Source organism: Dermacentor albipictus, chromosome 5 (assembly GCF_038994185.2).
Source record: "Dermacentor albipictus isolate Rhodes 1998 colony chromosome 5, USDA_Dalb.pri_finalv2, whole genome shotgun sequence".
In the NCBI taxonomy this organism is placed as follows: domain Eukaryota; kingdom Metazoa; phylum Arthropoda; class Arachnida; order Ixodida; family Ixodidae; genus Dermacentor; species Dermacentor albipictus.
The window spans coordinates 147,513,302-147,539,641 of NC_091825.1; the positions used below are offsets into that span (position 1 = coordinate 147,513,302).

The 26,340-nt window shown below is 46.2% G+C and overlaps 1 protein-coding gene across 4 annotated transcripts in view; it reads right to left on the reverse strand.

Moving 5' to 3' along the window:
- Positions 1–4,424: 4,424 nt before the first annotated feature.
- Positions 4,425–26,340, reverse strand: part of LOC135906229 (cubilin-like) — a 255,316-nt gene continuing 233,400 nt past the window's right edge. For all 4 annotated transcript variants that reach the window (XM_065437518.2, XM_065437519.2, XM_070539152.1 and 1 more), the window contains 10 exons: positions 19,919–19,960; positions 17,584–17,813; positions 13,822–13,989; positions 12,233–12,444; positions 11,546–11,763; positions 10,740–10,907; positions 10,021–10,150; positions 8,873–8,940; positions 8,033–8,146; positions 4,425–5,484 (listed from right to left, as the gene is read on the reverse strand). In XM_065437518.2, the coding sequence (XP_065293590.1) occupies positions 5,267–5,484; positions 8,033–8,146; positions 8,873–8,940; positions 10,021–10,150; positions 10,740–10,907; positions 11,546–11,763; positions 12,233–12,444; positions 13,822–13,989; positions 17,584–17,813; positions 19,919–19,960 (1,568 nt within the window). In that variant the 3' untranslated portion in view covers positions 4,425–5,266. The remainder of the gene's footprint in view (positions 5,485–8,032; positions 8,147–8,872; positions 8,941–10,020; positions 10,151–10,739; positions 10,908–11,545; positions 11,764–12,232; positions 12,445–13,821; positions 13,990–17,583; positions 17,814–19,918; positions 19,961–26,340) is intronic.

Sequence of the window (26,340 nt, forward strand, 5' to 3'; positions counted from 1 at the left end):
GGTTAAAAAAGAATTCTAATGAAGAAGAGCCAAACAAAATGAAGTGGGCTGGAAGTGTTAGACTGAGTCCAACGTGGAACCACTACACTGCGATCCGCCCGAGGGATACGCCGTGACAGAGGACGCCTCGCTGTTAAGAGTCGCCGATGCCGCCACTATGGATTGGTTTCGCTCGACGCTTTTGCCACGCATACAACATTAGGGGGTATGTCACATTAAGTTTGTTTATCGTAGCGCTAGTAATCGGATGCGTTCGAGTACACGTTAACAACCTTCACTTCCTTAGTTAAAACGCAAAAATCCCCCCCACCCCACTTTCACGCCCTCCCTTCCTTTCTCTCTGCCAGTTCTCAAGTTGCTCAGCGCTACTAGCAGCCACGGGCACCAAAAGTACGGTAACATTTCTCTTTTTCTTAAGGTCCGGCGGTAGTCGGCTAGGAAGCACGGAACGGAATATCGGACCGAGGGAAGCGAAAAATTGAGCTTTGTCGCGCGTACGATGCTCCCGCTGATTGGTCTACAGTACACATAATAGGCGGCGGTCTCGAATGTGTTGTGTCCGCGCCATCGTCGGGGCTTTCTGTAGACATCCACCAGAGGACTCCCGATGAGAACGCCGCTTCCACTTACGGGGATGGCACGTATACACGCACACATACACACACACGCAGATGGGACGGGAGAAGAAGAAAAGCAACGGTAACGGTTGGCGGTCGGTCCCTTTTGTGAACCTCGCAATCACTCGAGAGTCAACACATTTATATGTATATATAGGGCGGCCACGGGACGTCTTGGCTTTTTTTTTTCTGTCTTCCAGCGTCGGCAGCGAGTGAGCAGAGGCCGCTGACGTTTGGCAACACTGCTTCCCGCCTGGCTGTTTTGAGCGAGGCGAGAGATTGAACTTTTGAGGAAACCAAGCGCTGCTGCTTTGCCAGCCACCTTTCCTGTATTTCTTTTTTTTTTGCTTGTTTATCACGTTTGACCGGAGGCGGAGAGAGTATAACTCGAGAACCCCGCTGAAGCAAGCGGTCCCAAGAACAGATAGCACACGGTCAAACGAATGGAGAGGAACAGCTATAACATAGAGGGTGCTAGAAACAGCGGCCCGCGCATGCGCAATGACTGCGAACGCTATTTATTGAGCTACGCTAAATGTAGTTAAGAGTACATTTCGTCTTCCCAAGAAACAGCGCCGCCGCCGCAAAGTTACCTAAAACTGCGCCCATTAATAGAATCCATTTAAGCGCGCAAGCAGGTAGTGTATGTCGCGGGATCGAATCCCAGTCTGCGAAAACGCCCGTGTGCTTAGATTTACGTGCACGTTAAAGAATATCAGGTGGTCCAAATTTCCGGAGCCTCCCACTTATGACGTGCCGCATAATCAGATCGTGGTTTTGTCACATAAACCCCATAATTTAATTTTTTTAGGTAGTGTATGCTAAATTAGACCTTGGAGTTGGGGAAATGCGCATGCGCTGAAGCCAAACTCGGCTCCGACGCTTTCGTGCATGGGGCCGGTGGCGCATGTGATAACGTTGGTTCCGCTATTTCTAAGACCCTCTGATAGAGGCCCCAGACGATGCTGCGGGTCGTGCACATCACAATGATGACGACAAGAAAAGAGAATTCGCAATTTGCGCTGAGGTCTAAAGCGGTAAAAATAAAGCATCGTGGCTCTTTGTGTTTGCGAAAGACGTCACTTCTGCTCCTTAGGAAACAGGAGAGACGCATCATCTGTTCGTATAAGTCACTTTCTTTACGTCAGTTGTGCTGAACAATCTAGATTTGTTGGAGAGCCTCTGCTGCCGAATCACGAGAAGCTAATTTTGGTTCGGGAATGCTGTCATTCTTCGAGGCCAGACCAACAGAGGGCTTCTGGCATACTTGATGCTATGTATAACTGGTTTAATTGCACACGCAGCTATAACATTGTAGCGCGTGGACTTTAATGAAGCATGATAAACAGCTGTCTACCTGCAACCTACACGTTACGTCATCGAAAATCCGAAGCCATTTTTTTCAGGTTGCGCGTAGCTGTGTGCGAATATAACAGATAACGCTTTATTGAGTCAAACTTCGCGAGCTTGCTACAGATGCCTGCGTCTCTCAAGACAGTGTTATACCTACTGCGAAAGCACCAGCATTATCAAGCATCATATAACGACATCAGCACTGGAAAGACGAAAAACACTTCTTTGCTCTACTTGCAATAATGTCAACAGATGGTTGCTTATTCCGCAGTAACACTAACAAACCTGCTAAAAGAACAAACAAGGAACAACGCTCCTTTCACATTCGCATAGCGTTATTGCATTATCAAATGACCTATCTCATGTTCCCCGCTGGTCCTTGCGGCCGTCAATATGACATATATATCCTATGATCTTGAATATGCCCTCAAAGCACGAAGGAAAGTTCCTGGACCTCGCTAATGCATTCTAAATTTTTCGTCATGCCTGAGACGTTTACCATGGTTCGAACCACTCGGCAAGCGGTAAAATTGCTATACAACTAGCTGAAGAGTATTTTTGTGAAAGAGGGATGAAGGGAAGAATAAAAATGGCCGCATAAGAAAAGCTATAGTGCTTCGTGACAGCAGTTATGGGATAGTTAACGTTTAGGTTAGCACTGTCTAAATCAACAAACCAGCCTTGCAAGACCGCTCAACACTGGCTACGCTGTGACGTAACGCAGAACCTCGCCCACGCTAAGCGAGTCGTTTTCGCGACGTAGCTTCCGAAAATACAGCGGAAAACAAGTAGCTGGCGCAAATGTGTTCACAGTAGCAGTCCTTGTTCGACCGCATGGAAGTGCTTGGCTTGCGAGCTTGTCGGTTGGCCAAACCTGCTGCTGCGCTACGGCGTAAAAAAGAAAGGAAACAGCAATTGAAACAAGAAACAAATGAAGAGAATAACGGTGTTAAACGAAAGGTAAGCAGGGTAGACTTGGGAGGGATCTCAGTCTTGTAAGGTTTCACTGGCCTCGCTGCCTTTACGAAAATTGCATGCTCGACGGCCACATGGTGGGCTTCGGACAGAGTGCGCATTCGCGTAATGTTGCGCCTACGTCGGCGGTGCTTGGTACTCGCTTTCGACGCCATTGCATCAACCACACCGTCTCATGGCTTCTCAGGACGGCAGGGCCTCGCTCGCGAGCGCCGCTACGCGACGCTAGCGTCGTTTCCGGAAGCACCACTGGTCTGCACTAGCAGAGATCAGCGGGGAGCGCTCTCTGGCTGAGGCTTGGTTTTTTGGCACTGAAGTGTTGCAACATTTGCAGCCCGCGCTCGCCGTCACCGAAGCGAGTTGGATTGCACAGCACTTCGGTTCACGCGTCGCCGTTCAAGTAGCAACGCGGTTCAAGCTTGCGGTGCAATGATTTGGAAGTGACTCCGCGTTGTGCCCGACGCCCTTAAAAGCAGACAGCAAAAGGATCGCACCTCTTAAGCCGTTCGCGTCCGCCTGCCAGCACTTTTATGTCACAGTACCCGGTAATTTTTAAGACCTGCGACTCGTTGATTTGTCAAAGCAGTTCGCGAATAAGCTCGCCGAAAGAATAAATTTATCGGTTTCGTTTACAACGCGGTCGTACGCGCTCAGCGTGGCAATACACGCCAGGCGTCGTTTTTACTTGGGTCATATGAAAGTATTCGCATATCAGCAAAAAAAAAAGGGGGGGGGGAGGGACAAAGTCAAGTAAGCGTTAGCGTTAGGATATAGTACCGAATTGCAACCAAGATCGCGGCGGTCATAAGCAGGCTGGTTTGAGAGACAACCTTTTACTGCGGGCAGTTACGCGCGTCGAGCTCTACTGTGCCACCTCTGTCTTTCGTAAGGTGGCTTCTCTGCAATGAAAGAACCGCACGAGACTCCAATACACTGCACGCATTGCGCGTCAAACAACGACACTGCCGCCTCAGCGGCACCCTTCTCTGGCGCCGTGCAGACGGAAGTCGAGGAGGGATAACATGGGCATTATAAAGGTGAACAACAACATTGGAGGCAGGATTACGTACGGAAGCTGTTCATGACGCAATATGCCTGACCAACCCCTCTCTTTAGGCGTCAGGTGCTCTGAAATATGTTGAGCAGGAGCGTGTACGAAGGACGTTGAGAAACTGCAGGCTAGTGTTCACCTGTATTTCTGGACATCGCAACTTCATTGCATCTGGCAGTAGTAAGCCCGTCTGCGTCAGCCATAGCAGCGCGAAACTATATTTCGACGCTAGCTCAAGCTCCTCCTGTTCACTTCACGAAACACGTGAAAGTTGTGTCGCCACAGCAATTCAGAACCCGTGTGTATCAACCCGATGTAAGTTCTACTTTTAAAGTAGCGAACGCTTTGTCTTAAGGAGGGAACTAGGACACATTTAATGTTGTGATCCTGATCAGTAGCTCATGCGAAATAAGACAAACATCGCGAAAACGGTGTTGTTACATCTTTCTTTGTCTCGCTTTCATGCCACTTTGCTATTTTTGCGAACAGATTAAATTGATCGCTCGTTTGCCTGTAGAATCCTATCGACGACGAACAAGCTAGGTCTGCTTCTTGAAGAGAGCGACATCGCTGAATACACAGGGAACAAATTAAGAGACACGCTGAATCATTCGGTACCAAGTGTACCAGCCTGTTTGTGTGCTATTTCAGTTCATGGTATACCGAAGCATGGGATGACAGCATATTGTAGCAGTGCTGGTAGCGACAACTTGTGACGCTTTGTTCGGCTATAACGTGCCAGGCGCGCTTCTGTATTGCATAAGCATCCTCGCCAGAAGGAATAAAGAATAAAGAGAAATACTTTAGTGATTATCGCTGCCGACGTATTTACACCAGCAGCTAAGTAGAACATGATCTTGCAATTACAGTTTTGTAGCTGTAGCTGGAACTCTTCGTCGCAGGATGGCGCTACCAGCTCTCCGTCTCTCCGGTATTCCGTAAGCGGTAACAGTTCGTTGGCAAGCTAAAACTCCGATGCAGGACCAACTAGCTCACCCGTCTACCTAGCTCAACTTAACACATCGGAGCCAATCAATGCGACTCAAGGTGGCACACGGCCGCACCTTCCCACCCAGTTACGCAGGTAGGCAGAAAAGCGGGTTTTGGAGGGAAGTATGGGTAACAATGCGGCGTGCAGAGTATTGGGCTCCACATCGTTCTTTGTCCATCCTCCCTGACCCCGGGTGTCGGGAAGTAAGGATGGCGGAGTGTGTGGTGGAGGAGTGGTCAGTTCCTGGGTGCCTCGTCGCTCTTAGACGGTGGTCTCTAGTCACACGGTGTCCATGGAGACGAAGTGCATGGCCGGCACCTCTCCGGGCGGCGGTGGCCGCAGGGGCGGCCGGTCGCCGAACGGCGGGTGCCGCCTCCTCCGGCGCCGCCGCCTCCGCCGGCTGCGGCACACCAGGCACAGCGTGAGCAGCGTGAAGGCCGCGCAGCCCCCGGACACGCCGCCCACCAGGTACAGGTTGAGCTCGGGGCTGCGCACGCCTGCGGCACGGAGGGACACGAGTGGACCGAGCGTGCGTTTAGTTCTGTTGAACTCATTGCACACGTGATCCCGGAGTGCTGACAAGTGAGACAGAGAGAAGAAAACGTAAAGACAGGGAGGGCTAACCGGAGCGATTCCCCGGTTGGCTAGCCTGTATTGGGGAACAATGCAAGGTAGCAAACCGGATGTTCCTATCTGGTAGACCTCGTTACCTTTCCCTTCATTCTTCTCTCTCTGTACTGAGGAAGGGAAGAAGGTGTACAAAAGACGAGATAAAGAGAAAAGGTAGGAGGGAAAAATGAACAACTCAAGGCTATCTATGAGGTCTCTAGCCACAGAGTCTTTCAGATCGTGAACTGCTTCACTGACACATGGAGGAGCATCACACAGTGCGCTGTGACATTCAGTCACAATCCGGAACCTATTACGTAATGCAGCAGCGCCTGTATAGACGCTCTCGCAGATGTCCGTGTAGGCTAAAGTCCAAGAATTTCGATTTTTTTTAGTAAGCGATCTTCCAGAAGGTCTAAACAAAAATTTATCCAAGTAACGTGAGGTTAGTAACGAAAAGATTCAAGATGTTTTATTCTCTAGTGGAATGTTCACCGCGAGAGAAGTATTTTGGAAAATTTTAATCACGTTTTTGTCTAGTAAGCTATTATTTCTTATTAAGAGACACGTTAAGACATGCAAAAGTTTATCTGGCGGTTGATTCATACATGAATATCAGACGAGTGATTTTTGATCTGCATCTTAGTGACAAGATTCCTGCATCTTTAAGAGTTACGTTGGTGAGTCAGATTGCCAGTATTTATCATAAACAGCACTAACCGCCACAGTTTGTTAATATCATGTTTAATATAGCCAGTATAGTTTAACGATATACCGAGTGTAGTTCAGACAGACATGCCCTCACCATCATCATCATGATCACTATTCCATTTAAATACACTGCGTGACAAAGGGCTCTTGAAGAGATCTCCATTTTTCTCTATATTACGTCAGCTGAACCGATCATAAGTTCGCTAATTTCTTAATTTCGTCACCCCATCTAACCTAGCGTTCGACTACGCTTCCCTTTCCTTGGCAACCATTCTGTTATTCTAATAAACCAGCGGTTGTCTGCTCCATAGATTACGTGACCTGCGTGGAGATGTCATCCAAACGTGGTAGTTCAGCACTATTGGCAACTGCTTTACCAAAAAAACTCACTTAAAAAAAAAAGTTGTTGTAAAGCTTGCTTTGTTTCATAAAGAGACGTGATGCAGTGATGCACCCTTTAAAGTGCTATTCCGCAAGGAAAAAAAAAAAGATAAGGAATGGTGCAGCGCCATCTTGCGCTGCAATGCGCAGTGGTCTCACTGTTAGCATTAAGATTTGCCCTGCATCTTGCTGCATATTAGAATGGGTGTATGTATGTTCGTAAACCGTACTATGCTTAAAATTAGCAGTAATTTTCATAATAAAATACGATGTGCTCTGACTGCTTGTTACACCCGTCGCTCGTTCGTGTAATTAAAGAAAATGAGCACAGCGATACTAAAGAAATCACAAACTCATGGTCCCTTTCCAATGGCTTGGTAAAATTACCACATAAATGTAGAAGCAAAGATTCCGCAGTATCGTAACAGCCGCAGCATATTTCGATAAATATAGCAGATTTATATTACCAGGTTTCAGCATGCAGCGTCATTACGTAGAATTTAGTGGCAGTAAGTTATAATCATAGTGGCGTAGCAGCAATTACGGCTGCAATTCGCCGTAGCCAAGTTTGTTTGGTGCTTTAAGGCTTTAAAAGTAACGCCAAAACGCGGTGTCAAATACACAAGTGCTCACCGTCGTTTATTACTTTCGGCACCCGCAGACTCGTATCGCTGACCTGACAAGCTGAAATCAACGGGTGTTTTAGAGTAAACCGTTGACTATACATGTCTTTGAAGCTAGAAATTTGAGTCAGCAGAAAGAACTCGACTTTTTCACCGCGTTTAAGCTCGCGCGCAGCGCGTTTTGCATGTCCGAACACGAGCTGCATCATCGCAGTGCGGCAAGATCACGGCCTTCGAGATTATGGCATGCTGTGGTGTTTCAACAGCGGAGCACCGCATGCTCGGAGGCCGCACAAAACTGGACGCACAATCAGAACGTTACTCGAGTGTTATGAAGATGGCCGACGTTTAACAAATATGCAATCTTTGCACGTCTCTTTCAAACCTGTTTAACCATTGCGAGCAAGCCATGACGGCAATGCATATCTTTTCTACAGCTTTTTCTCACTTCTTTCTACGCTAAGTCGCATTTCCTTCCATTGCTTTGAGATAGGCATTGATGAGGGGGCAAGGGGTGAAGCGGTAATGGGAGTGAGGTGCGATGCCGACATTACGTATAATCAGATGGTGGGTCAGTCTGAAAAGTTGAAAGTTTGATAGTGGTATTACGTTCGGTTAAGTTAGGTCTAGGACATCTGCTGCTCTTGCTTGTGGATAAAGTAGCCCCAAGGGTATTAAAAAAATCTAGTAGAAGTAAGAAAGCAGAAGAGAAGAGGCTCACAATCGTCCTCGTCGGTGTTGTCGCTGCTTCCGCAGTTGGGCAAGTCGTTGCACCTGAGGCGCGAAGATATGCAGTAACCAGTGAGGGTGCACCTTAGGTCTTCGCAGGTAGGGTCTGTGGAAAGAGGCGGAAGGCACGGGAGGTGAGATGGAACCGAGCAACATTTGGGAATGGTACGCATTTTCGAATAAGTGTGCGAGGTCAAACGCGAGATCGTTGCGTGCTCTTGACCGAAATTAATATTTTTATTGACATGAACAAGCGACAAGATGTTGGCACCAGGAGGTCGTAATGGCCGCTCTTTGTCCCAAGAGAGAAGTAAATGTATCACAACTCCCAGAATGCCACAAAGGCGAAATAAACGCATCGCAAAATGTCATAGAAACAACAAATTCTGAAAGCACAAAGCGTTGCGAAAGGAAGACAGAGAGAGCGAGAAAAAGAAATGCACCTCTGCTTCCAAAGAGAGAAAGAAAGATAGAATACAATGTCATTCTAAGTGGACAAAAATAATTTGATATTTTAATACTGGTCGGCAATGTAAGTACTTTAGGTCTCCCAAGTCCGCGCACTGCAGTGCTTCGAGTACGGGAAGTCGCGACGCTCCGCATGATGAATTACGGTAAGAAAGTGACAGCGAATTGTGATTGTACTCTCTCAACGAGTATCAGTGATGGTTAGCTTGTTGGCCAGACGTCACTGAATACATTGAATTAAATAGGGCGCGAGTGTACACGGTAAAACACTGTTCAAGATGACAAAACAGAAACAGAAATATTTCAAGTCCAAGTTAAGCATCAAGTCCTTATATCTAAGGCGCGAATATAAACGACAAAATACCTTCTCTTATTTCTGTCCAAACGGCCCTAAATCCACCATTTCCAACAGCCTTTTGCGCGGTCATAAATCTGCAAGGAGAGACGGAAGAACAACAGGATTTTCGACATTTCTAGTAAAGTTGTGGTTTTGGATATTGTGAGAAAAAAAAAAAAGAAGACGAGAAAAGTTACATTTATAGGAACTGGCAGCATGACCGCACCAATTAGCAAAGTTCATCAAAATCAATATTCTTTCAATATATTAGTCAATATATTAGCACAAGCCAGAATATGTGCTTCCTAACGTGGCCGCATCGCTTTGGATCTTCAAGCCCAATTGTTCCTCTACACGCAAGTCCGGCATGGGAACAAGCGTATGCTTTTCGTTACGAGTAATAAGGGACAAAGCTTGCGGTCTGAAAATAGTATGAAATGCTTCACACTTCGCTGATATATAAATAAAAAAATAACGCTAATCCTCATGCAAGACGACTCCTCGCTAAGGTGTTAGAAGGCACTTCCCCTAACCGACGCAGCGACCTCTCGGGCTGCTGTTTTCTGGTTAATCTTCTCTCTGCCTTACGGTTGCGACAATGTTGCTGCCACAGTATAAAACATCTAGTGAACTTAGAATAAAAATGCGTGTGTTCGCCATATTTTTGCGATGATGACCGCTTTGAGACCAAAAATGAGAAATAATCATAATCAAAGATGATGACAGCTACCTCCACACCTTATTCAGCTCCTCTTTCCCCTTCTCAGCTCCGCAAAATTAATGAAGAAATAGAAAATAAAATTGCAGATTCTGTTCAAGGATTATAGTAAATATGAATTATTCGTAACCATGAAACAGCGTTGCTAAAATAAACAAAAATAAACATACTATGGCATAGAGCCCAGGTTCACACCATTCTGAAAGGCTTCCTTGGGTTCTCATCACAGTGGTGCGCCTTTCGCGAATGGAAGTTCAGTTAAAAAATACTGGCCTTATATTGAATGACTGAGTTTAATGTCCCAACGTAACACGGGAGTTATTAGAGATGCTGCAGTGGATTTACTATTGCGTTGATTCTTAACGAACACAGGCTTTTTACAGGCTTTAACCTTTCACTGATACATCACGACAAATAGGCGCAGTGGTGTTGCGTAGTTTCGCGCCGTCGCACTTACGATACTTTGAGCACGTTGGAGGTGGATATCACTTCTCTGGTGTCATTGGTCAGGCCCTCGCCGCACAGTTCGAGCGGCGCGTCGGACAGGTTCTTCCAGACGCGCACCACGGCGCTGGGACATCCTCGCTCTGCAAAGGGTGGAGCGATCATCGCGTACGCTGAATCCGCGTCCCGTGATTTCGTATCGAAGTTTGAAGTCTTAAACTTTGTGTAACGTAAGGCAAAGTACGGTTACGAAGCAAACACATCGCCACCGAATTTCGCCACAAGAACGCCAAAGAATAAAGTCGTACCTGCACCATACTAAGCCAAAATGACATATCTGGCGGCTCGTAGGCGCTATATATTCTACTCAAATGCACCAAACCCTGCTCAGCAGTCAGCATGTGTTACAAACACACTCTTTGTATTTGTATGTTTCAGTGTGATTATTCGTAGACTCCGTGTACTTTCTTACACAACACCGCTCTAGGTTTTCCGAGCCTGCGGCGGTTCTTCTTACCTTACAATATTCCTCTTATTATTTGCGATAATATCTGCTGATAAGTAACCTTCAGCCCTATATGTGAATAACTCTCTTTCATTTTAATTCCAATAAAAGTAAAGAAAGAAAGAAAGCATGTTTTAGAAAGGGCGCTCGCGAGATCTGCAGGCAGGTGTGGTAAGTGACCAGGGATACTGCAGTGGGACAATGAGTTCAGAGGTAGACTGTCTCACCTCCTGGATGCCCCTCAATGAGGAAGAGGGTAAAGTGTAGGAACACCTTGTGTCCCGGCCGCACCGTGATGTACCAGTTGCACATCTGCCGGTCGTTCTTGTACGGGTTCGGGTATCCGGGGCTGGTGATGAGGCCGTTCTCTTCGCCCGTGATGTTTCCGCCGCAGTCTGCAAGCAAGGGACGTGTGTCGCGAACTGGTCTATTCGTTATACTACAGGGGAATCACTAATAGCCTATTGACACGACGGAGCGAATAGAGCAGCCATTCAACCTTCCGATTGAACGTAACGGTACTGAATCGCGGCGTAGAAAAGTGCGCAGGGGAGAGAATTGCTGGTCATGGTGCGACTAGGTGAACTCAGTCACGTCACACTCGGTCTGACGCTTACCTCACATCGTCATCTTGACATTCTGATACTTGTTTTCACGAAGTCTTCAAAAAATTTAGTTTTGCCTTGGTAAACTCTAACGATGCCACTGAATAATTCGCTTCTATTTGACATTTTTACTGAAGATTAAGCAACCTTGCTTGAGAAATACGATCCAGAAATTGCCACTGTTTAACGTTACGGCTAAAAAACAGACGTGCGACGGTAAGCGTGCAGTTCCTGAGGCGTAGCAGTATGTAGTAGTCCTCTAGAATGGTAACATTGAACGTGTCACTGTCTTGGTGTAATGGGTGGTGATAAGACGACCCACGATACTCCGTCGTCGCTTATACGCTTCGCTCTCGACCAAGGGACAGACTGGATATGCGTTACGGTCGCGCGAAGTTGATAAAGCTGCGCCGATATGGGCGACTTGCCTCCGAACTTGTTGACGTCCTTGAGGAAGTAGTAGGTAGCGCTGAAGCCACTGGCAACACCAGAACTGTCGGTGTGTAGAATGACCTTCATCATGTTGACGCCCGTGTCAGACACGATGGGCCCCGGAGCAGTCTTGGCGCAGTAGCGGCCGATCTTGCTGGATTCGCCCTTGGCTGAGACCTCGTAAATCTCCAGCCAGTCTTCCACGCAAGCCTCGCTGAAAGAACAATTCCGCAAAGGAAGGGGCAGCGCTATAGTGGCAATGCGAAGTGATAATATTCGAAGCTTCTGGGAGAATGTACCGAAGACCAACACTATTCCAACGTCGTCATCGCGGCGTTTAAGCCTACATTACGAGGTGCACCTGCAATCTCGTTTTCAGACGCGTTGAGGCAACCGAAACCATTTTTCAACTAATTTCCATGCAAATATGCAGCTCACGTGAGGGATACCTAGGGCCGGTTTGTGCATATTTACACCATGACACAACATTCTAAAACAGACGGAAAACGCGAACGCCGTGTTTTTTTGTCTGCTTCATGCTTAGAGCTCAGACATGGGCGCTCAACAGATCCGGTGCTCAGTAAACACGTCTCAAATCTCGGAACGTTTTCAACCCCGCTTAATAAGGAGAAGACCAGCATGCACGAGTCGCTACCATGTAGAGCGAAGCTACGCGGGCTCACTTGTATCCGTGATAGGCTAGCTCGGCCTTGGTCTTGAAGTAGTTGAACACGATCTTGACCTGTTCGCCTAGTCCCCCAAGGAAGATGTATTCGCAGCGGGTGCTGGACGGGTAGTTGGCCGGGTAGCGAGGCGAGTTGAAGTCGCCCGTCGCTTGCGACTCACTCAGGTACCAGAAGTGGCACGTGTTGTTGGGCGAAGGGGTGCCCGGGACCTGGGAAAACCGTGCACGTGGGTTATTCGGTGGTTACACGGTTCTGCAGTGCTTGTGCGATGCGAAGTGACTGACGTATTTGCTGCTCACCGTCGCCTAACGAATAACGCCCAGAAATCTTTTCCGTAGCAAGAAAACAGACAGCGAAGTCGTAGAAAAAATAGGGGTAATTGAATTATGTTTCAAGTGGCGTGTAGAAATAATTAGGAAGATGGAAGCGAAAGTGGACGAAAGGAGAAGATTCCACGGGTGGGAGTCGAGCCCACATGTTCCACTATGCCCGTGGATTGCTTTTCCAGTTAAGTTGCCGCGGCGGTCATTTCCCAGTCCACTTTCTCGGGTATTTGTGGATGTGCACTGTAGATGTAGCCTTGGGAGGGTTAGCCAGCGCCGATGGCGGTTAAGGTGGCGGATGTGGAACGTGTTGCGCGCACTTAAGTAGGAAGTGTGGGTTCGATCCCCACCTGTGGCAACTTGTCTTTTCGTCTGCTTTCATCTTCATTTCTCCCCTATTATTTCCACATTTCAATTAAAAGATCACAACTTACTTTCCTGGTGCTTTTTATTTACCTTATTGCCTGTTTTCTTCGTACGGTTGCAACTAACAAAAAATTTAGCACCTCGGAAATTCTTATACTTTTTCTAGAAACGGTATATGAGATATGATATAACCGTTGTTTGAGAGATGGCCGCCTGAAGCTCTCGTCTGGTCCTTAAGCATTATCCTGATTAGAAGGAGTGACGCTCTATCCTATCTTCGTTCGTCATCCTGTTATTTCATTGTTCCGTGAGCGCGATATTGAGTTAAATTGAAATCTTGCGCAATGAACGTGGACTCGGACAGCCACACATGCGCTTTCTTAAGGACTACATTTATGCTCATGTTAATTTATATCACTCTTATGCTTAGCGTCTTCGCACGGAACGTACATGTTACGACGAGCTCTGTTTCTTGCAAAAAAATATCTGTGCTTCTTGTTTTGTAAATGGAAAACGTAGCTCACTACAATACTGACTGCGCGCGCACACGAGCGAGGAGCCCGATACTCGGCACTTCCCCTTATCCCACAAAATTTTCCTCCGAACTTAATCAGAGCACGTCTACCACCACGAAATAGACAGAAAGAAAGGAAGGAAGGAAGGAAGGAAGGAAGGAAGGAAGGAAGGAAGGAAGGAAGGAAGGACGAAAGAAATAAAGGAAGTAAGAAAGAAAGAAAGGAAAGAAGAAATCAAGAAAGAAAGGAAGGAAGAAATCAAGAAAGAAATAAAGAAAGAAAGAAAGGAAGGAAGGAAGGAAGGAAGGAAGGAAGGAAGGAAGGAAGGAAGGAAGGAAGGAAGGAAGGAAGGAAGGAAGGAAGGAAGGTCGCCGAATCGAACCTTGTAGTCGGTCTCGAACGAGTAGCGCGCCCGAAAGCCCGTGCCCTTGGTCTGTCCGCTAGAGAAGACCATCACCAGCCGAGGCCCCTCCGAGATGAGCGCCGGGGGAGCCTGGTTTCCGCAGAACGCGTGGTCGAACTCGTCCACGGCTTGCCGCTCCTCTTGGCCCTGCGAGGTCCGGCATGTAGTACGGCTGCACAGTTCTGCCTGCATGCTCAGTGATTCGCTTGTCTCACATTTGGCGGAAGTGTTCAGCGTCAGTGTCAGTACCTATTGCATTCGCTTGCTCAAGGCATTTCCTCGCTTGCATTCACACTCGCTGGCACAGGCGTTAAGAAAAAAAAAGGAAGCCTTACCTCGGCGGTCTTTGTCCTTTAAACACTTCCCTAAACGTGGTAGTGATATCGTTTGGCCACCTCCAAGCTTGAGTAAAAAAAGAAATTATGGGGTTTTGCGTGCCATCACCATGATCTGATTATGAGACACGCCGCATTTGAATGATTCCAGAAATTTGGGCCTCTTGGGGTTCTTTAACGTGCACCTAAGTCTAAGTACATGGGTGTTTTCACACTTCCAGCTTATGTGAGTAAGATTTGCTGAACTGAAAAAAAAAAAGATTCCTAGAACTAGATCCACCAAACCAGCTCTATGACTGTGCTAGAGAACGCTCGCCATCTTCATATATATAACGTTACAAAACAGGGCTCTGTTCAAGCGGTTCATTTTAAGTCCGAAGTCTATACGAGGGACTATACGAGGGCCATCGTATAAGTGTATATAGAGCTCCACTCAATTTCTATTGCCTCTGGTGTTAATACGTGCGTGGAAATGGCAGTTCTCAGCAGGCGTCGTTTGGATTCCACGCCCATAGAAATGCAAACCGGAGCCGACCGCGGCATACGAAAAAAAAAAAAGAAAAGTGTCGTGACGTGACGTGAACGGAAACTACGTGACAGAGGGTAATAGAGCCAGCTGAACCGTTCTCGGCACAAACTTTCTTTCGTGTCATAAGCTGTTTTTACCTTCCATGATTCGTCGACGAAAGGAAACACGAGAGCACTGTCGGATGCGACGGTTATTTAGATGTGCGCAAAAGCACAGCCACCTTGCCTGTGTGCGAGCACCACGCGAGAAGACTGAATGAAGCTCACACAGAACTTGAAAGAGTGGACCAAATCGATTTTGGGCCGTCCCTGAACATCCTCAAGACATGACACGTAGGAAAATATTGACGCAGCACACTTGTGTTGCTTTTGAGGCGGCAGTTTTGTGTGGCTTTCCTGTCTCTCTCCCCCCCACCCCCCAACACACACACACACACACACACACACACACACACACACACACACACACACACACACACACACACACACACACACACACACACACACACACACACACACACACACACACACACACACACACACACACACACACACACACACACACACACACACACACACACACACACACACACACACACACACACACACACACACACACACACACACACACACACACACACACACACACACACACACACACACACACACACACACACACACACACACACACACACACACACACACACACACACACACACACACACACACACACACACACACACACACACACACACACACACACACACACACACACACACACACACACACACACACACACACACACACACACACACACACACACACACACACACACACACACACACACACACACACACACACACACACACACACACACACACACACACACACACACACACACACACACACACACACACACACACACACACACACACACACACACACACACACACACACACACACACACACACACACACACACACACACACACACACACACACACACACACACACACACACACACACACACACACACACACACACACACACACACACACACACACACACACACACACACACACACACACACACACACACACACACACACACACACACACACACACACACACACACACACACACACACACACACACACACACACACACACACACACACACACACACACACACACACACACACACACACACAAACACACACACACACACACACACACACACACGCACGCACGCACGCACGCACACACACACACACACACGCACACACGCACACACGCACACGCACACACACACACACAAATACGCGTGCACTTTTTTTTTCTTTTTGTCACGCTCTTCAGAAAAGAAGCCCAGCACTGTTTCTGATTTTGGCGGTTGCGGCCGGTAGCAAAATTTGAAACAAGCGGCGGCGAATGGCTTCACGCCCCATTATTCAACGTTGCGGTGCAAAATGCAAGAGAAAGGGTTCTGCTTGGGCAATCAAGGGGTAAGAGACGAAAATCAAGATTGATGGCTTTGGTGAAAACTCGCGTAGGCGGGTGTGGGCTACCGATAGGCCGGAGGCGAAGGGCAGGCATAGTGGTAAGCCGATGATCAACAACTAAACTGTAGGAGTAGCGACGCAAGAAAGTGTGAGCTCGATGCACCATTAAGCTGGGCGGCCTTTCAATGGCGGCCGCGAGGGGCCAGTTGTGAACGCAAAGTTCTGTTTTGTTTTGTGTCCTCAACATACGACGCATACACGAGAAAGGGCCAGACCGCGTGGAATGAGATAAAACGCTCGCAAAACTAGCAAAAAAAAGCAAAGGACGGAAGGACGGAAGGCAGAAACACGCACACGCGGCTACAAAATAATAATAGATTCAAAACGAGCGAAAGAGGACAAGCGAGTTAATCGTCGTCCGTTTCTCGTCGTCTGCTTGACAGGACAGCGTGGTAGAGGGAGACAAGCACGCATCACAGGCTAGTTAAGGAGTTAAGGAAAAAAAGGAAGGAAGGACGAAGGAAAGAAAGAAAGAAAGCAAGAAAGAAAGAAAGGAAGGGAGGAAGAAAGACATGGTTGAGCGGGCCCACGGAATACCTCAAGGCTTCGAGTGATGGAATGATAAACAGGCGAATGCGAATGGAGTGTCACATTTAAGTTATCAAGAGCTCATACGCGACTCACAGAGGGCTTTGATTACATCATTCTGATGGGCGCGCCCTGGGCTGTTAACATGGCAGATGTTTAAGTTGACTGTAAAACTTCCGATGACGCAGCAACGTGACACCCCCCCCCCCCCCCGCCCCCATTACAGGGTAGTCATAAATTATTTACACATCATGCAGACAACGAATTTTAAAGCCGAAGCATCCTTGACTCGAAACGAACACGCTTCTTATGACATGACTAGCACAACTCGTAGAGATGCAGCTTTTTGGAGAACGCGGATGCGTTCTCTCTGCGAATTCGAATGAAATGAAACAAATATAAGCAGCACTGCTGCCACCACTTTTTGTCAAGCCAATATGTATCGCCCTGCTTACGTGTAACTCGTTCGTTACGTACAATCGCGGATAATTTCTCTCCCTCTCGCTCTTTCACGCGACACTTCGCAATATATCCGCCGCTGCGACTCAGTGGTTATGGTGCTGAGCACGAGGTCGCGGGATCGACTCCTGGCCGCAGCCGGGAGCACGGCGTTGCAGGCGGAATGCAAAAACGCACTCATGTATCGGTCATTGGGCGCATTTATATATTTTACGTTGCAGCTGTATCTTGTGTATGCCACACATTCAAGAACCAATGAGTATAGCAGCTGTAGAACCGGTCCGCGAAAGGGCGCCCGTTGAATCTGGCCCCCGCGCGGAAAGAGTGCCCACCTGCATGTACAGCTTGAGGTAAGCGTCCGTGCACTCGGGGCCGTCGTCCGTGCGGTGGTCGTCCATGTGGAACTTGTCGAAGTCGAGCCGCACCCGCTCCAGGTGCTGGGCGTCCTCCATGCCGTAGATGTAGTAGCGGCACACGATGTTCGCCTGGTACGGCAGCGGCCAGTTGGGCGAGTACACCGTGCCGTTGGACTCCTTGCGGCTCAGGATCTTCTGGTCGCACTCTGCGAGGGGCCCGGCAAACGAAGGCGCGAGACAGCCACCACTGAGAGGGCAGCCGAACGTGGCCGTCGACGCTGGCGCGATTTCGACGGGGACTGCACGTGGACTAGTGTTTGCTAGTGTCGCGAATATGGAACCCGATGGCTGCGAAGACAACAACGGGCACAAACCGTGTCCTTGGTATGTTGTTGTTGTTGTTCTTGTTGCCTCAAAGCATGGCTCGTACCCACGAGGTCATAGAATTATTATACACTATTATAGTGAGAAACTGTACGCACGAGGGGGATTGGCCACACTGGATGGATTGAAACGAGCACCCAGCAACATACCAAAAGGGTTAAACGCGAACATTTAGAACGAATCATTTGGCAAATAATTGATAACACTGATTTTGTGAGTCTGTGCCATTTTTCATGTTTGTTTTCGTCTTCGTAGTCCTCAAGTTCTGTCTTTGCAGGAGTAGAAAATACTTGATGCACACTTCAGATAAATTTTTTGTCTTTTTTTTCCGCTGAAAATCGATGCTGGCGAAGCGTCAGAAAGCAACTCAATCCAAGAAACGAAACGGAATGTACTCAGAAAACGCATGAGATGGATTTCGCTAGAATATTTTATGAACACCTTATGTCCTTTACAATACCCTGTCTCCACATTATTTTACCGCTGAATATTTTTGTTTCTTGTTTCCTTTTTAAATCGTTTCAATCTCATCCACCCGAGGTAGCAAGTCCTGCATATAGCAAGGCTGACATTTGCAGTTTCCAAAGACCTGCCCCTTAACCGCCCCATCTTCTTTTCTTTCTCTCCCGTGTTCACACTTTCTGAGCAACTAGAGAGAGGAAAAGAGAGGGTGAAAATAAGGAGCGGAACAAGCACCAGCAATTTGAAGCAGTGTTTTCTGTTTAGCGCAGTGTCCTCGTAAGTACCGAATGTGAAAGCATGCCAGTCTGTCGGCGCAGTTCGAGGTGTAACGCTACAAAGAAACTTCGATTATGCGAAAGAAAGAAAAAAAGAAAAATAATCATGTCAGAGAAAGAGATAAGACTCGGCGGCCCGAGACGCTCGTAAAAGAACCATAAGAGAACGCTGACCTGGAAGAACAGGTCAGCGTTGACGACGACGCAGAGAGAAAGGCGCTGCGTGCCCGGAGGGTCGCTCCCGACATAAACATCTCCACCGTCGAGCTAGAAGACGGAGCTAGAATAACAATAGCGTATACTGCTGTATCTCTCCACGGTCCTTCCTCTTGGTACGAAACGTATAAACGTAACCGGAAGGACGTAGGGCTGACTAAACAATAACCATCGTTCATATACGACTTGTACGTTTTTCTTTTTAAATTTTTTTACTGTTGACTAGCCTTATTCGCTAATAATGTGCTGGCTATGCTGTTAAAATATTAGAAGAAAGTAAACATAAACGAGGACCGAGGCGAGGAAGGTGACAGGAGAAACGACGAATATACAAAAAAGAAAAAAAAGAATTAGATTATGGGGTTTCTCAAAGTCGCAAAGTTGTTTGAAGACACATAGACGAATTTTAGGCAAGCACATGTACTACTACTATCCATTATTGCCATGTTCACTGAACCGTCATATTCGCTGCTCCCGTAGATACTTGCGCCAGGCGTGCCTCTAATAGTTTCTGCAAGAAACTTTATGACGTAATGAGCGTGTGATATCTATAGCAGTATATACTCACCGCAGAGCCATTCGGCTTAAGAGATGGGTGCTGTACGTGCCTTTACGAGCCCGCTTTTCTGAGCATTGTTGAAGTATGAAATTAAACCTAGGAAAATAAAGAGTACGAACAACCGCAGTTGCGCGAGCTACTATAGCTGCCACTGCCTGGCACCTATAAGCTTTCTTTCTTTCTTTCTTTCTTTCTTTCTTTCTTTCTTTCTTTCTTTCTTTCTTTCTTTCTTTCTTTCTTTCTTTCTTTCTTTCTTTCTTTCTTTCTTTCTTTCTTTCTTTCTTTCTTTCTTTCTTTCTTTCTTTCAGGAGGTCTCTGGAGGACACTGATCCAAGGATGAGAAGTATGCATACGTAATGGCGGCAGGGTAAGACGAGCAAAGCGCCGCTATAAATAAGGAAAGTGGGACACTCACCGGTTCCCCGAATGTGCTCGCCGTCATTCTTCTTGATGAAATCTGAAAAAAAGAAAAAGGAAAAGGAAAAGCAGAGCGACACGGCATGTTTAATGCAATATGTCCGAGAGACGACGCGAATGCAGCGAACAATGCAAATACGGCGAGATTTGGAGAAACGGCCACTTAAACAGGCGAGCCGCTCTCCAGAAGAAGCATGCGCGGCCGAGCGTCTCGCTTCTTGAGAAGAGGCCAGAGCGCGTCGGCTGCCCGTTAGGCAAATGGCTGCAAATGACGCGCGTATTCCATTCCCGGCGCAGGAGGCCGCGGCTGTTTGGTAGGCAGCGGCGCGATCTCGGTGCTCTCGGCGCGTGAAATGCGATATCGCGTGCCCAGAGGGAACTATCCGTGGGGAGTTTTGCGTCGGAAGACTCGATTTCTTTGTCTTTTTGTTGATAAAAGGGGGTCATGCGGTCATTCCCGTTTACTGAGACTGACATCGTCTAGACATCTAGGTAAATTTTTACACTCCCCTTCTTTCTCTCATGGTTATGACCACTGTAGCAGAGTTTAAGACGAGATTCGGGTTCCTTCCTTCCTTCCTTCCTTCCTTCCTTCCTTCCTTCCTTCCTTCCTTCCTTCCTTCCTTCATTCCTTCCTTCCTTCCTTCCTTCCTTCCTTCCTTCCTTCCTTCCTTCCTTCCATCCATCCATCCATCCATCCATCCATAAATACATAGTATGTATGTATGTATGTATGTATGTATGTATGTATGTATGTATGTATGTATGTATGTATGTATGTATGTATGTATGTATGTATGTATGTATGTATGTATGTATGTATGTATGTATGTATGTATGTATGTATGTATGTATGTATGTATGTATGTATGTATGTATGTATGTATGTATGTATGTATGTATGTATGTATGTATGTATGTATGTATGTATGTATGTATGTATGTATGTATGTATGTATGTACGTACGTACGTATGTACGTACGTACGCACGCACGCACGCACGCCTAGCCGTGCATGCATGCACGGCAGCCTAGCGTTCTGAGGTAGGGGCAGGGTTCGTAACCTGAAGCCCCTGCTCTGCCTACGCTGTTGCAGCTGTAGAATAAGAAATGAGCGACTGGTCATGCCACCGTTCGTGCTTTGGATGCGTCGCGGCCTTACCATAGCAGCCTTACGAATGCAGCGGAGAGTGAGAAATATTCATGGAGAAGAAACCTTATCACAGAGATTGCTCAGTCCTGCGCCATTGTGACATGTGTGTGCCACTCCTTCCTCAGTACCTCGTGGGTGCTGAGGCACGGTTACAGTAGATGGCGCATGAGTTTCTTTATTTGGCCAAGCTTGCTCGCACAAGATGTAGAGTGTCTTCTTTGTTTGTTTATTTCTTCTTGTGCGCGCGAACGTATAACGGCGGCACAGAATCTTCAATGATGCAATGACAACTAACTCAATCGATTATGCTACTGAGCAGTATATCTGCAAAGAGTAATTATAGTATAGAGAGGTGCGGGACGTAGGAACATCATGTACCACGTACTTGTGACGAATGTAAGGCTAAAATAATATCCCAACATTGTGAAGATTTGTTATCTGTTAAGTGTTAATCCTTATACCAAACCTCAGATGAGAGAGCCTTAGGTAGCCCTACTTGTGGACGACGTCTTACGATGGTTTGTTAAACGACTTTGCGGCGTCCTAAACGTGAAATCAAATCAACGAAATTTAGAAGGAAGAAAAGAAAAGCGTGAAATTGGGTACCAGCTTATGTCTACGTTGACACTTGTTTGCGTTGTTTAGCATACTGAGCAATAATCTTTGCCAGGTGACATCTGAAACTTGGTCAAATGTATTAACCTTGCCTACCAGAGAAATTCATGCCAAAAGAGATTGTCTATTTTTTTTGTTGCCTGCCCTCAATGTCACTGGGTCATCATGACGTAAAGCTGTATAGCTTGACCATATTGCCGAGTGCAGCCAGAGAACGCACAGAATGGTCAGCAGAAGGGTCGTAGCTTCGAGGGTATCCTTTCTCTGCACTGAAGCATCGAATAAAGCGTCACATGAAGCAGAGACGAAGGTGCCGCGTGTGGGATCGACATACAGTGTCTTGCATGTACACCGTCGTGCAGAAGTAATAGAACCGCCCAGAAATTTCTGAATTGCGACTGTGCATTACGTGATGGCGCAGTTCTCACTATAGTCGTTGTTCACGGTTGCTTTACGGTGTTGTCATGTGACTGACTGGTATCCTCAAGCATAGTCAACGACGGCGGTTTTACTAGCCCATAAATGCGATGGGCATCGCTTTCCCTGATCCGTATAGTTCGGATAAAGCCCACAACTTTCTACAAAAAGTAATAATAATAAAATACATAAAAACGTGAAAAGAAGTAAAGTCGTTGTCGTGCCTCTTTTTATTTTCATTTGTTCCCCCTGTTTACACCTCAGGCGCATTAGCCAGTAATCGAGATCACCATCTGTGGTGCCGTACCGTGAAGGTGCAAATGACCCGAAGAGCCTCTGTCATCGTTTGCTTCTTCTTTCTTCTTTCTTCGCTCAGTCGCGATTACAAATCGATAGATCGATCGGGCGAAACGGCCCCAGGTGTCCACTCTTCGCTTCCGAAGTTCTGCCGAGAGCGTAACCGAGAACTGCGATAGAGCGTACGCTGCCCAAGTTCCAAACGTAATGCGGAGAAGGTAATGGCGTCAGAATCTTCACCGTTGTTACTATGCGTGAAGTGAACCGCAGTTCGGGGCAGTATTTTCGGTCAGTGCGAGTGGCGACCCTCCGAACATGCAATCAGTGCCACTAGCACTGTCTTGTGTTTGTATAGATAAGCGACATGCTTGTAATCATAAGGGACGCGAAGACTTGTAGTAGAGGCGAATATGAAAGACATTACGTCGGCGTTTAGAGTTTGCGGGTCGCGGTATCTAAGAAAAAAGAAGACCGAATATTTCCCGAGTTTGAATACAAAAAGTTGATTTCAAATCTGTTCTCCAGCACGAGTGTGCGGCTGGCACGAAATTGCACGATTAACATAGTTCGGTACTCTTTTACTGGCTGCAAGTTTAATCTCGGCTGAAAATCCGGTTTTTCGCGGAAACTGGACGTCCCACAAACTTTATGGCGCCGAATGTACATAGCGAGACTTCTTTTCATCTTCGACACTTTCAAAAATACTTTCCGGAAAAATTATTTTTGAAAACCTGCCCCCAAGTATTAATCATTGCTTTCGGGATAGCACAACTGCAATAGAGCTTGGTGCAAATATTTACTGCTTGCGCTGAAACTAAGGGCAGCACCATGGGATATTTCGGACGTCACAATGTGTAGTTTGTACATTGGCGTGCAGTGTCGCTATGAGGGAAGCCTAGAGATCTGTAACGACAGCTTAATGCGTAAAAATAATTAAAGCTGTGCCGAACACGGTATAAAACACAGGCATGTAACGTCCTTTATAGTCGTAAGCAGTTGCTTTATAGTTGTGCTTGACTAAAGGAGCTACGTGAAAAGTGTAGTTGAAGGACGATCTAATACTGTCATTAAAAGAGTTTAAAAAGTAACAGAACCGGTTGTTGAAAGTGTGTTTTCATTCATTCATTCATTCATTCATTCATTCATTCATTCATTCATTCATTCATTCATTCATTCATTCATTCATTATTTACAACATATCTTACAAAATACGAAAGCATTACTGGACCCATAGCCATTGGCTAGTCCCGGGTCCATAGTCAACTTAGAATATAGAACGCAGCACGCGAGCAAACAAAAGCAGCATACATAATACATAATAGTAGTATTAACATAGATAACTCAGACACGAAGGTAAATACAACTCAGTGTTCTTTTATCCTTAACGCGCGCGAGCAACAAAACAGACATAATACATAAGAACGAAATTGACATGCGCAACTTGAACAATTGACATGTGCAACTTAGACAGGAATGTAAATATAAAGAAGTGTACTTTTATCGACAATATTTTTCAAACAAGTATTTTCTCACCGCAGACCTAAAGTTACGGGCTTCTTTTATATGTGTTGGCAGAGAATTCCAAATAAGTACGCCGTTAAATTCCACGAGCTTTTTCCCGTACAGATTATGACATGGGGGCAAATTAAAACACTGATTAGTTGCAGCTTTTGAATTTCGTAACGGGATTTTAAACAATGTAATTGGAAGTAGATTATTGGTTTCGATAATACTGTGAATTACCTCAGCAATTTTAAATTCATACAATGCATGCACTGGCAACACATGCAATGAGCTATACAAGTACGTACTGAAATGTGTACACCTAGAAGAGGTGATAATTCTTAATGCGCGTTTTTGCAGACGGAATACAGGCTCAAGGTAAGATATAAAAGTGTTTCCCCATGAGTCAATACAATAAGATATGTGACTCTGAATGAAGGAGAAGTACAGAATACGTAGGACAGCATATGCGAAACATTCACGAGCCTTAAGAAGAATATAACATCCGTAAGCAAGCTTCGAATAAAGGTGTTTAATGTGAGTTTTCCAGTGCATGTCTGAATCAAAGAAAATGCCAAAATATTTGTAGGAGACAACTTGTTGTAGTTTTGTTCCTCGTAATGATATGTCCAGTATTTCACTATTGAGTTTTTTCTTCCTGGAATGAAAAACTGTATACTTAGTCTTACTAAAATTAAGGGTCGGTTTATAGGACGTGAACCACTTAAAAACATTATCTAACTCTGCATTTATGTTATCCTGTATATCGAGCAGACATTCTCCAGTAAATAGAAGAGCGGTGTCGTCAGCATGCATCAAAGCCTGTGAATGCCTAAGCGTTGCAGGGAAATCATTTATGTAAAGTGAGAAAAGCATGGGCCGAAGAACGGAACCCTGTGGCACACCAGTTAGTACGGTTTGTAACGTAGACGTTTAATTTTTAAGTATTACTTGCTGCTTGCGGTTACTGAGGTAGCTTCGAAGCAGGTTCAGGATTTTGTCCCTAAATCCTAGATTGTTACTCTTGTTCAGTAATATCTGATGGGTCAACTATATCGAAGGCCTTTTTTATGTCAAGGTAGACAACGACCGCAATTTTATTCTGCCGAAGAGCCGTATTCAGTAGGTGCGTCAGGGTGAAAACAGCGGAAGAAGTGGATTTCTGAGGTCTGAAACCGCGTTGGTGGGGGCTGTATTGTATTTGGATATGAATTTGTTTATGTGCACAGAGAATATCTTTTCAAGAACTGTGTTGATAACGCTATTAATTGAAATCGGCCGATAACTTGATGGATTAGAGCGATCTCCGTCCTTATAAATCGGAATTACCTTTGCTATTTTTAATTTTGAAGGACATATTTTAGAATCAAGGGAGTGATTAAATAGGTGAAGGAGGGGACCCGCTAATATGTCAATGCTGTCCTTAATTAGCTTAACAGGTATTTGGTCAAGCCCAGCTGCCTTAGTTCTTAGCCCATTAACAACTGCTATTATTTAATCCACTGTGATATCCTAAATTACCAATTAGTTTTGCTGGCTTATTGCCATTTCTGACATTTTTAGCAATTAGGAGTATATCGTTGTTTGTGAGTGTTGACTATTGTAAATTCGAATGTCTCACACTTTATAAGCCCTTGAGTAACTGGAGCCACCTGCGGACATACAGCTCCAGCTTTAGAGTTTCAGTCAGAAAGATACAAAGCTAGTTTTTCTACTCATCAAGCGAGTGTTGTGTCCATTGTTTCGTGTGCCTCACAGTATAAGCTCGTTCAAAGTTTCGAATACTTATATATTGTTACTTGGAACTGCTAATATTACTCAAGTATCCATTGTTATAAAATGATGCTCTCCCCGTATCGATAACTCGGGGCTGAGGTCAAAAGAACTGCCTAAATTTTAATCTTATCATTTGCTTCTGGGTGAGATTTCCGCAAGAAAAAAAAACTACGCCGTCAAAGCGAACGTGACCAGCACTAACGGTAAAAAACCTTTACCAAAACCAAACTGCAACAAATGAAGAAGCAGACGAGATTGTGAGCTGTCAGAAACATTCTTGGATAACTATTGTACAAAGAACACAGATTCGTAAACCCGGGGTTGTCTGAAAGATTACTGGCGGCAGCGCCAGATGCGAAGGTGTAAAAGCATACCTTGACCAAACTCTCGAGCGCACAAGGCATACTTTTTTTCGGGGGGGTCTTTTTTATTCCTGAACATGCCTGCACTGGTGTTCTGAGGCCCTCGGCTCTCCTTATGCCCTCGTTCAGCTTCTCCGGCCCTGAAGGTATCCGGCAAAGATAAGGTTTTCTTTCTTCGTTGACGTTCATTCGTGTTCTGTGGTCTTTCTATCAACCCCAGAAAAAAATGGCAGAAGGTGCATCACGTCTAAGATACAACTGCGTGGTACGCACACCCGCATACCCGCACACCCGCAC